Here is a 12,145-nt window from a genome sequence, read left to right on the forward strand (position 1 = left end):
GGAAGGAAGTAGACAAGATGTCTCCATGGAAGGAGATGAGACCTGGAAGTCCCTGAGTATGTTTTCCACTCAGTGTTAATCTGGCTTCCTGCACAGGTATAATTCCACAGCCACGATTTGGATGTTGACGGGTGCTGTGGGTTATATGTAGGCCAGCTGTGTCAAAATCATCTCATCCTGTGTTTCACTGCAGGCCTGCAAGTTTTTTTTTTTTTTTTTTGAGACGGAGTCTCCCTCTGTCTCCCAGGCTGGCTTGCAGTGGCGCGATCTCGGCTCACTGCAACCTCCTCCTCCCAGGTTCAAGCAATTGTCATGCCTCAGCCTCCCAAGTAGCTGGGACTACAAGCGCACACCTCCACGCCTGGCTAATTTTTGTATTTTTAGTAGAGACGGGGTTTCGTCATTTCGTCATTTTGGACAGGCTGGTCTCAAACTCCTGACCTCAGGTGATCTGCCCGTCTTGGCCTCCCAAAGTGCTGGGGTTGTAATCTGGTCACGCTACAGGCTTTATAAGCTGTCTTTTGCAAAGAAGGCTGTTGAGAAAGCCTCCTGCAGACAACTTTCAGTTTATCCCTCTTAAGCAATGGCCCACTGATATGTACCAGGGTGGGCCACTCCCTGGTACAAACTCCGTACTAGGCTTCTTCCAAGCCACAAGAACTATTGCAACAATTTAGTGCAGCGTTGCACCACTAGACAACAGAAGCACATCAGCAAAGGTGGAGCTGTGGCCAAGTCAGGGTGACCTTGGGGGTGAGGTGACCTTGGGGGTGAGGTAATTGGGGGAGTGGGAGGTGAGCTTGTGACCTGAGAGACCAAGCTATATATAGCTTAAGGAATTCTAGGTGTGGTCCCCCAAATACACTACGATTCACATTCTTATGTGTATAAGGTAAAGAGGTAGGTAGATATAGTATCTGTGTGTGTATGTGAGTAATTACATATATAGCAATATCTATGTTAAACTCCTAACTTGTTTGCCAGGCATAAAAGCCTATAATCCCAGTGATTCAGGAGGCTGAGATGGGAGGATCACTTGAGCCCAGGAGGTCGAGGCTGCAGTGAGCCATGATCACAAGCCACTGCACTTCAACCTAGGTGACAGAGTGAGACTTTGTCTCAAAACATAAAAATAAAACGAATGTATTAATACATGCTATAACATAATTGAACCTTGAAGACATTATGCAAAATAGAAGAAGCCAAACATAAAAAGTCACATATTATATGATTCTATGTACATGAAATATCCAGAATAGATAAATCCATAGAGGTAGAAAGCAGGGTATTGGTTACCAGGGACTGGGAGAAGGGAGAAATGGAGGTGACCACTTAATGGGTATAGGGTCTCCTTTTGGGGTAATGAAAATGTTTCAAAGCTAGATAGAGGTGATAGTTGCACAACATTGTGAATGTACTAAATGCCACTAAACTGTTCACTTTTAAATGGTTAATTTTAGTTATGTGAATTTCATCTCAATTAAAAAACAGTCAACTGGGCGCATTGGCTCTCACCTGTAATCCCAGCACTTTGGGAGGCCGAGCCGAGCAGATCACAAGGTCAGGAGATTGAGAACATCCTGGCCAACACGGTGAAACCCCGTCTCTACTAAAAATACAAAAATTAGCCAGGTGTGGTGATGCGTGCCTGTAATCCCAGCTACTCAGGAGGCTGAGGCAGGAGAATAGCTTGAACCTGGCAGGTGGAGGTTGCAGTAAGCCAAGATCGCACCACTGCACTCCAGCCTGGGTGACAGAGCGAGACAGAGTCTCAAAAAAAAAAAAAAAAAAAAAAAAATAGTCAGTGGCATAAAAGTATTCCCTTTTCACTTTAGAGAAACTGAACTGATTTTGATAGGATGATGTAATATTTTATCCCAAATATCATCAGATCCTAGAATAGATTAAGTATTGGTTGCATTTCCATGGCAATTCCTTCCCTCCTCCCAAATCACCTTGCCAAGGGCCTGCCACCACTCACCTTGTGGCATCTGGTCTCACCAAACGCGAACACAGCTCCCCACTCAAAGCAGGATCCACCTTTAAGCTTGCTGTTCCGGTGTCCAGGTGCCCCAGAGAGGAAGCCAGCAGTCAGACTCCACGGCTGGCACTGCAGAGCCCATTGACAAGAATGAGTTTTTCCTGTCTTTTATCCAAGGTGTCTTGGTGGTAAAAACTGACTTTTTCTTCATTATCCTAGAAATTATTCCTTTGTTTCAGAGTAGATGGGTCCAGTACTTTCCTGGAAGCCCCATTTTCCACTCACTCCTGCTTATATTCTTAGTTCATAGGCTGAAGCCGGCTGACATCAACGTAATTGGAGCCCTGGGTGACTCTCTCACGGTAAGTGACCCTGATGCAGAAGGGGCAGGAGGGGAAAAGCTTTTGAGTAATATGAGAACCTGGAGAGGAAAATGGAGAGAGAAGGTCTCACTCCTGGCTCTTAGATGCTGCCATCTCGGGTCCTGATCTCCATCTCTCCATTGTCTGACCCACTCTGGCATTCAACAGCATTCACTTCCCATCATGGTTTCCCACCTCCATTCTGGTCTCATCTTCCTCCCCCAATGCTGAGATGAAGGAGAGAGCAGGAAGTGGAGGGACCCTAGAGGGAGTGTGGGTGACAGGAGTGACCCACCCCAAGTCACACAGCTGGTCAGCAGTGGGACAGGATGGATAAGATCTCCAGACCATGCTGTAGAACTAACTCCTCCAAGGATCCAGTGCTTGGTTTTGTCCATGTAGAAAAGCTAAGGGAAGGTACCAAGACGAGGGGTGAAGAGATGATGAGACAGGAGCAAGTGCTAATGGGGGCAGGGAGGTTGGGGAGGGTGGGAAGACGGGAGTCTATGGAAGAGGCAGATAGGCCAGAGATGTTCCAAACCCACCTCTGCATCTGCCCCAGTGTGACACCTCAGACCCTGCCAAGCACTATCCATGAAAAGCAGAATCAGGCCTTTTGAGAGCCTGGGGGCTGGGGGTCCCAGAGGTTCCTAGACACAGCTTCCATTCAACAGCCTCTCGTCAGAGTCCAGCTGCTATTCCCTGGGCCAGTAGAATACAGGGTCTCCAGCTGAATCCTCCCCAAGAACAAGCCGACACCTCTCATGTCTATGGCCTATCACAGTGATATCGTCCCACTCAGTGGGATGTATCTTCATGACAAACTCCTGTGAGGTATGACTTTCTTTAAATTCAACCAATAAAGTCTGGGCCCAGTGGCTCACATCTATAATCCCAGCACTTTAGGAGGCCAGGGTGGGAGGATCACTTGAGGCCAAGAGGTCACAACCAGCCTGGGCAACATAGCAAGACTCCATCTCTACAAAAATGGAAAAAAAAAAAATAGCTAGGCATAGTGGCTTACATCTGTAATCCCAGCACTTTAGGAGGCCAGGGCAAAAGGATCACTTGAGGCCAGGGGGTCAAGATGAGCCTGGGCAACATAGCAAGACCCAATTTCTACCAAAAAAGAAAAAAAAATTAAGCCTAGTGATGCATGCCTATAGTCTCAGCTACTTGAATGGCTGGGGCTAGAAGATCACTTGAGCTCAGGATTTCGAGGCTGCAATGAGCCATGATGGTGCAACTGCACTCCAGGCTGGACAACAGAGCAAAGCCGTGTCTCTAAATCAGTAAGAAGGTGAATGAAGCTGGGCAAGGTGAAGTGCCTCAGGCCACACAGCTTGTAAGTGCTCGAGTCAGGATCAGAACTCAGGGATCCTGACCCTAAGTCCAGGGCCCTATCCCTGTGCTGTGACAGCCTCCTCCATGGCCCCTCAGCCACTCTTCTCCCCAAAGGCCTGACTGCTCATAACCTCCCAGGAAGGACTGGCAGACTGGGCCTTAGCAGCTTCATATACTGCTTATCCCAACCTCTTCCTGCCCGGTGGGGCCTGGCATCACCTCCTCCCAATTCCCTGGTCTCATTGAAGATACTCTCAGGACAAGGGGTCATCACATCTCAGCACAGCTGTTCAGGGGTTCCTAGGGAGGAAGCACTTTGGGTGTGAACCTGCCTGGCAGGTAGCAAAGGAACTGGGCACCAGAGAGCAGTGATCACACCTGGGGGCCTCTTGTGGAGACCAGACTTCATCCCCAACTGCCTGGGAGGCCTGTCTCGGCATGCTCTTCCAAATGCTCAGAAACAACGTGCTTTAGGCAAGGGACATGCACCTGAAGAGTGTCCACATTGTGCTTTCTTCAGCTGATGATGGCTACGTGGGATTTCATTTTATTACTACATTTTAAAGTGTGCATAGGTGAGAGATATTGGTATAAAAGGATAATGATCTATTTCCTTTTATGATATACTTCACAACTTTAAAAACATGAGAAAAACAGGACCCTGAAATGTATCCTTTTGAAAAGGTACAGTCGAATTTCAAGAGCACTTTTGCTAGACAAGTTTCACTTGGTCTTGGCCTAGGCAGGGTTTCTTGGAATGAAGCAGAGCTGTGAACAGCACCAGGCCTTCCCAGTGGGCGCTCTCACTCACCTCTGAAAAGGCAGGATGCATATGGAGATATGGTGCCATCTAGACCCTAGATCCCAGAGAGTGCCCAGGCAGTCCTGGCTGGCATAAGAACGTAGACCTTTTGGCAGGCAGGCGGAGGTGGGCGACTGGGGGAGGCAAAGAAACTCACCCCCTCGTTGTTCTCTCTCAGGCAGGCAATGGGGCTGGGTCCACACGTGGAAACATCTTGGACGTCTTGACTCAGTACCGAGGCCTGTCCTGGAGGTGAGCGAGGGAGTGGCAAGGCCCCGAAGACCCCTTCATTGCAGAGCAAGGGAAACCCCCTGAGCATTCTAGAAAACAACACCTTAAGCAGGGGTGGGCTGCTTTGTTCTTTTCTATGACCAACTTCTAGGTTTAATTTGAAAAAGGTGTTCACCAGCCTCCTCAAACCACTACATTGCCCAGAACAGTAGCTGAGCCTTGAGCCAGGAGTCTAGGAGAGAAACTACATAAATGTTTGGGTTGGAAATGCTTCTCTGGCTTCCATTTCTCCCTCTGCGATATAATCTCAGAAGGAGGCAGTGGCCTGAGTGATGCACAGATCATTGCCTTTGGAACCAGAGTTGTAACTGAGCCCTAGCTACCCAGCTGGATGTAACCTTGGGCAAGTTCCCTAACCTCTCTGAGCCTCTGTCCTCATGTCTGATGCAGAAATAATGCTACTACCTGAGCACTGTCTGAGGACTAGAAAGAATTTAAGTGTCCAGCACACTGCTTGACACAAAGTAAGTATCTGCTAGTTGGCATTGTTGTTATAGGGCCTTTATTTTACAGTTGAGGAAACACGGCTCAGAGAGGCCAAGTAACCTGACCAAGATCACAGAGCCAGAAGGTAAAAGATCACGAAGCAGAGCAGATACTTCCTGGCCCCTACCAGTGCATTCCCTTATCATGTATCACTTTGGGCAGGCTTATTTCTGCTCTGCATGTGATCAAACCTCTGCTGCAAGTCTGGGAAGGGTCGGTGTTTCCTCACCTGGAATCTGGCATCTCCATCTGACACCTGCTTTAACCTGAGTGCTGACTTTCTGGCATCCTTCCTCACGTTGCTGCACAGTTAAAACCCAAACATTTGGAGACCCTTTTAGATGCTCCTAGACACACTTGGCACAGAATGGGGTGGGGGGTGTGGGAAAGCAGGGAATCCAATCCACTCTGGAATGCTGCATATTTGCAGGCCTAGAAATCCTTCTAACTTTGATCACCTTGGAATTTTAGTATTGGCTTGGAAGATGGCTGACCCTCTAGAAGACACCTTTTAAAAACGGCTTTTACAAGCCAAGCAGGAAAAGAGAAAAAAATAGGGCCGACGTTTTTAAGACTACGTTTACACCAATAATATTAATGCACGGTGCAGTGGCTAGTTGGAAAGGGGCTGGCAGACGAGGGACTACTTCCCCTTTGAAAGCAGGGGTGCAAGGAACCAACCTACCTCGCCTGTCCCAGCATCAGTGGAAATCAGCCGCCCGTTTAAAGCTGGCTTGTTGTTTGATGTGCTGGCCTATGGGGAGGGGAGCCATATTCTGGTTTGCTTTTTCCGTTTTTCTACTGAAGTGATGGGAAAGGGCAAGCTCCAAGCCCCACAGCTGTTTCTCGGGAGACGGGCGTTTCTGGCTAGTGTCTGAAGGGTCTCGGCGTGGCTGGCGTTTTTAACCCTTCATTTTCTTTCTTGGACCCACGATACAGCGTCGGCGGAGATGAGAGCGTCAGCACTGTTACCACCCTGGCGAGTGAGTACACTGCGGCGGCCGGGCCGTTTGGTTTGGGGCGGCCCTTGCATGCTTCCCGCTCCCCCGGCAGGTGGCGCCGGCCTCGAGAGGAGTCCCGGCTGCAGGAGCCCACTAAATTCACCAGGGGGCGCTGCCTCCCAAGACTCCCAGCTCCGCTTCCGACAGTGACGAAAGCCTTGGAGTTGGGGGCGGAGCGGGGTTGGAGGCTTGGGGGCCAGGGGCGGGGAGGTGTCAAAAATGTCTTTGACCAAGGAAGGAAGAAAGTAAAGCGGGGGAAAAAAAGAGCTCAGATCACTTCTTAGTGCAAGTCATTAAAAAGTGATTCAGGCCGGGCGCGGTGGCTCAAGCCTGTAATCCCAGCACTTTGGGAGGCCGAGACGGGCGGATCACGAGGTCAGGAGATCGAGACCATCTGGCAAACACGGTGAAACCCTGTCTCTACTAAAAAAATACAAAAACTAGCCGGGCGAGGTGGCGGGCGTCTGTAGTACCAGCTACTCGGGAGGCTGAGACAGGAGAATGGCGTAAACCCGGGAGGCGGAGCTTGCAGTGAGCTGAGATGCGGCCACTGCACTCCAGCCTGGGCGACAGAGCGAGACTCTGTCTCAATAAATAAATAAATAAATAAGTAAGTAAAAATAAAAAGTGATTCTAATCTGGCATGAGATTAGAGAGAATAAAGAAAAGTGATTCAAGAAAGAAGAAAAGGAAACCAGGGTGTGCGGCGCCTGCCTTTCCAAGCAGGTAACACCCCTGCGAGAGGCATCGATCCAGGCACCTGGAGCGCAGGCACAGCTGCGCACAGACATTGAATTGCGGGGTTGCTGTAGGAACCGCTGCTATTGCCACAGGAGGAGATGAAGTTACCTTGTCCAGGCTGTGCAGATACAGCCATCTTTGGGACTCAACACTTTTCTTAATTTACTTCCCACCAACCTGCTCGGAATGATTTGGTTTTTCTTTATTTTTTTTGAGACGTAGTCTTGCTCTGTTGCCAGGCTGGAGTGCAGTGACGCCATCTCGGCTCACTGCAACCTCCACCTCCCTGGTTTACGCCATTCTCCTGCCTCAGCCTCCCGAGTAGCTGGGACTACAGGCGCCCGCCACCACGCCCGGCTAATTTTTGTATTTTTAGTAGAGACAGGGTTTCACTGTGTTGGCCAGGATGGTCTCGATTTCCTGACTTCATGACCCACCCACCTTGGCCTCCCGAAGTGCTGGGATTACAGGCGGAATGACTTTTTAAAGCCTGACTGTATTCTCTGACGGGTCTGGTCTTATCATCTTTTTAAAATTCTCCCCAGTGCATACACATCTCCATGCTTGTTCTTAAAGTATGCAAGCCATACATGTTTAAATTGAATTCTTTCCCTGGAATCTTCTGGCTGATAATTTTGTCTGGGAGGAATTTAATTGGTCCCATTCTCATTTACTTCCCTGGTACATATCCCTTTGTAATATATCTTTAGAAGCTAACAACTTGAACTGGAAGCCACCAAGACTTGGATGAGGGGGACATCATAGCTTAATCTCCACATAGGCAGAGCAGAGCCGACCAGACTTCCCGTTACCTGTTTTGGTTATTTGTAAATCCTGTTGAATTTAGGCAGACAGGGTTCTGTGCCACAAGCACTCCTTGCTTTCTTTGTGTCTAGGTCTACATATGTGAGCTATAAATCAGTTCCTCTATTGCTAGGAGATGGTTCAGGGTGCTTTTGTGAGTGTGATGAACTTGGCTGTGGGATGACCCAATGTATACAACAGCTTTCTGGGCTCTCTACTTCCATGCTCGTATCATGGACAAGATAATTGGATATTATTTGGCTTCACCTCTTTCCCCAAAGTAATTTACAAAGGATTGAGACAATGTCACCCCTTAGGTGGATGACTCTCCTGACACACTTAGCCCAGAAATGGATTACCAGCTATTTAGACTCTTCTTGCTAGAGATGTGAAGACTATTTGATTGTAGGGGCTAGATAATCCACAGGGAAATAACTATATGGAAATGTGTTAGAAAACTCATACGAATGTAAGGGCAGAACAAAATCCCCATTCAACCCCCTGTTCAATTTAATCCAGCAAATATTCCAGTGCTGGAGTGCTTGGAAAATAGGAGAACAGTGCCCCAATGACATCGCCAAAGTCTCTTTGGCAGCATGTCTTCCTAAAGACAGATACATGACTAATATTTATAGATGTGTACAAAGCTTAGGAGAAAATAAACATAGAGGTTATTAACTCTGTCTTCTGAAAAGGAGCTTCAAGAATGAGAATTCGTCAGGTAAGGAAAGGGGAGAGAATGTTCCTGGCAGAGATAACTGCCTGCACCAGCAAGTTGTTGCCCTATTCAATGTGTGGTTCCTCCCTATGACATTCTTCCTAAGTAGCTGGGTAGGCTGTGCTGAGTTCCTTCTACCTCCTAGGGAACCTACCACTTCCTAGGACAAACCATTCTACTTTCAAATTGCTCAGGTGATTTCACAGTCCTTTCTTCTCTTGAGTAGAAATCGGAGCAATTGCCATTTATTAGTGTGATGTCCCCAAACCTCAAGAAACGAGTCCAATCCGTCTGTGCTGAGTAAACCTGCAGCAGTGCTGGGTTCTAGCAAGCACTCTACTGGAAGGGGCCCTAAAGTCCTGGCTGCTACTCACCCAGTTTCTCACATCCTAGCAGATTGTGAGACAGCGGGGGCAAGTGCCCCTGTATTGCAGCTGAGAGACCAGCCATTCTCAGCAGCTACATGACTTTGAGCAAGTCTCCAAGCTTGTCTGAACTTTGCTTTATTTTTAATTCAGTCCATAAACGTGTTGAGCATTATATGAGGCCCTGGGGTATATAGACTCTGCTCTCAGGAGGGCTCGCCAAGTTGGAAAGATGAAAAAGGGGAAAGTGTGGATCCATATTAGTAAAGGCAATTAGAATGCATGAGATTGCAAAGTTCAACAAAACTGACAAAACTTTAACTAGACTGGCAAAAGGGAGGGGGAATCAAAATCAAGAATGAAAGAGGAGATACTACCAACCTTACAGAAATAAAAAGAATTATTAGAGAATACCATGAACAGTTGTATGCCAATAAATCAGATAACTTGGATGAAATGGACAAATTCCTAGAAAGGCACAAACCACTGAAATTGACTCCATAAAAAGTAGAAAATCTGAATAGATTTAAAACAAGCAAAGAGATTGAATTAATAATTTTAAAACTTCCTGCCCAAAAAAGCCCAGACTGTCTCTGGCTTCGCTGGATAGATACTAAAATTCTATCGAACATTAGTATCAATCACCAGTTCTTCACAAGCTCCTCCCAAAAACAGAAGAGGAAGGAATGCTTCACACCTCATTCTATGAGTTTTACCCTGATAGCAAAATAAGACAAAGACATCACAAGGGAAGCAAAGTATGACCAGTAAGTATTATGAATGTAGACCCAGAAATCCTACAGAAAATACTAGCAAACAAAATCCAGCAATAAAACATATATATATATATGTTTTATTGTATATATATATGTATATTGTATACATATACACACCTCATGACTAAGTGGAATTAGCCCAGGAATACGAGGTTAGTTTTCAACCTCAAAATCAATTAATGTAATATTCTATGTCAATAGGATAAAAGACAAAAACCACACATCATGATCATCTCAATGGATCAGAAAAAGCATTTAACAAAAATCTAACATCACTTCACGATAGAAACACTCAACAAAGGCTGGGTGCAGTGGCTCATGCCTGTACTACCAGCACTTCGGGAGGCCTAGGCAGGTGGATCACTTGAGGTCAGGAGTTTAGAGACTAGCCTGGCCAACACCGTGAAACCCTGTCTCCACTAAAAACACAAAAATTAGTCAGGTGTGGTAGTAGGTGCCTGTAATCCTAGCTACTTGGGAGGCTGAGGCACAAGAATCGCTTGAGCCTGGGAGGCAGAGGCTGCAGTGAGTTGAGATTGCGCCACTTCACTCCAGCCTGGGTGACAGCATAAAACTGTCTCAAAATAAATAAATAAAGTAAAAAAACAACAAATTAGAAATAGAAGGAAAATTCCTCACTCTGATAAAGGGTATCTTTTAAGAGCCCACAGCTGACATCACTGGCAATGGTGAAAGATGGAATGCTGCCCCCTCTCTCTGATATCAGGAGTGAGACAAGGACGCATGCTCTTGCCACTTTTATTCAACATCACACTGGCCATGGCAGTTAGGCAAGAAAATGAAAGAACAAGTACCAAGATTGGAAATAAAGAAATAAAACCACTTCTATTTAAAGATGACATGATACTATGTAGAGACTATCCCAAGAAATCCACTAAAAATTATTAGAGCTAATAAGTGAGTTCAGTGATTGCAAGGTACAAATCAATATACAAAAATGTAATTCTTTATACTAGCAATTAATATGAAAATGAAATTCCATTTACAATAGCATAAAAAATAATAAAATGCTTAGGAATAAATTTAACCAGAAAAGAGCATCTCTTTTACTGTTAAGATCACAAAACATTGCTGAAAGAAATTAAAGACCTAAGTAAGTAGAAAAACATCTGACATTCATGGATTAGAAGATTTAATATTCTTAAAATGATAATACTCCCCAAATCTATGGATTCAATGTGATCCCTATCAAAATTCCAGGTAGCTCTTTGTCAGAGATTTGCAAGCTGACCCTAAAATTCATGTGGAAATTCAGGGGACCCAGACTATCCCAAGAAATCTAGAAAAGAACAAATTCAGAGGATTTATACTTACCAATTTCAAAACTTACTATAAAGCTATAGTAATCAAGACATGTGGTACTAGCATAAAGATAGACATATCAAACAATGGACTAAGATTGACAGTCAGAAATTAAACTCTCATATTGATGGTTAACTCATTTTCAGCAAGGATGCCAAAACCAATGGGGGAAAGAATAGTCTTTTCAATAAATTGTGCTGAAACAACTAGATACACACCAAAAAAAAATGAGGTTGAACCCCTACCTCACACCTTATACAAAAATTTACTCAAAATGAATCATAGACCTAAAGGTAAGAGCTAAAACTAACTCTAGGAAGAAAATATAGGAGCAGATCTTTATGATCTTGAGCTAAGCAAAGTCTTCTTCAAAATACCACTAAGAGCACAAGTGACAAAAGAAAAATCGATATTTTGCGCTTCAAAGGATAACATATCATATATCAAAGAAAGTAAAGACAATCCAAAGAGTGGAAGTAAACACTTGCCAATCCTATATCTAATAAGAAACTTGTATCTAGAAATTATAAAGAACTCTTACAACTCAATAATAAAAAGATAACCCAGTTAAAATTGGGCAAAGGATCTGAATAAACATTTCTACAATTGGCTAGTAAGCACATGAAAATATGCTCAACATCAGTAGCCATCAGTGCAAATCAAAACCACCATGAGATACCAATTCACATCCACTAGCATGGTTGTAATAGAAAGATAATAAGTGTTGATGAGGATATGGAAATGTTGAAACCCTCAGAAACTGCTGGTGGGAATGTAAAAATGGTGTAGCTGCTTTGAGAAAAGTCCTGGCAGTTCCTTAAAAGGTTAAACAGGGTTAGGGCTAGGGTTAAACAGAGTTTAACCTTTTCTACTCTTAGATACATATCCAAGAGAAATCCACACAAAAACTTGTACACAAATGTTCATAGCAGCATTTTTCTTAATACCCAATATGTGGAAATAACCCCAAAGCCCCATCAACTGAAGAATGGATAAATAAAATGTGGTATATCCATACAATGGAATATTATTCAACAGTAAAAAGGAATGCAGTACAGATGCATGCTACAACATGGGCAAATGTTGAAAATAGTATGCTAAGTGAAAGAGGCCAGTCACAAAAGGTATGTTGGGCTATATGATTTCATTCA

General features: G+C 45.0%; 1 protein-coding gene across 1 annotated transcript in view; it reads left to right on the forward strand.

Moving 5' to 3' along the window:
- LOC104668467 (phospholipase B1, membrane-associated) overlaps positions 1 to 12,145 on the forward strand; it is a 101,583-nt gene that overhangs the window by 16,553 nt on the left and 72,885 nt on the right. Inside the window, exons 5-7 of the mRNA XM_030920499.1 lie at positions 2,285 to 2,343; positions 4,668 to 4,741; positions 6,206 to 6,249. Of these exons, the coding sequence (XP_030776359.1) occupies positions 2,285 to 2,343; positions 4,668 to 4,741; positions 6,206 to 6,249 (177 nt within the window). The remainder of the gene's footprint in view (positions 1 to 2,284; positions 2,344 to 4,667; positions 4,742 to 6,205; positions 6,250 to 12,145) is intronic.

This window comes from Rhinopithecus roxellana, chromosome 17, assembly GCF_007565055.1.
Source record: "Rhinopithecus roxellana isolate Shanxi Qingling chromosome 17, ASM756505v1, whole genome shotgun sequence".
Lineage (NCBI taxonomy): Eukaryota > Metazoa > Chordata > Mammalia > Primates > Cercopithecidae > Rhinopithecus > Rhinopithecus roxellana.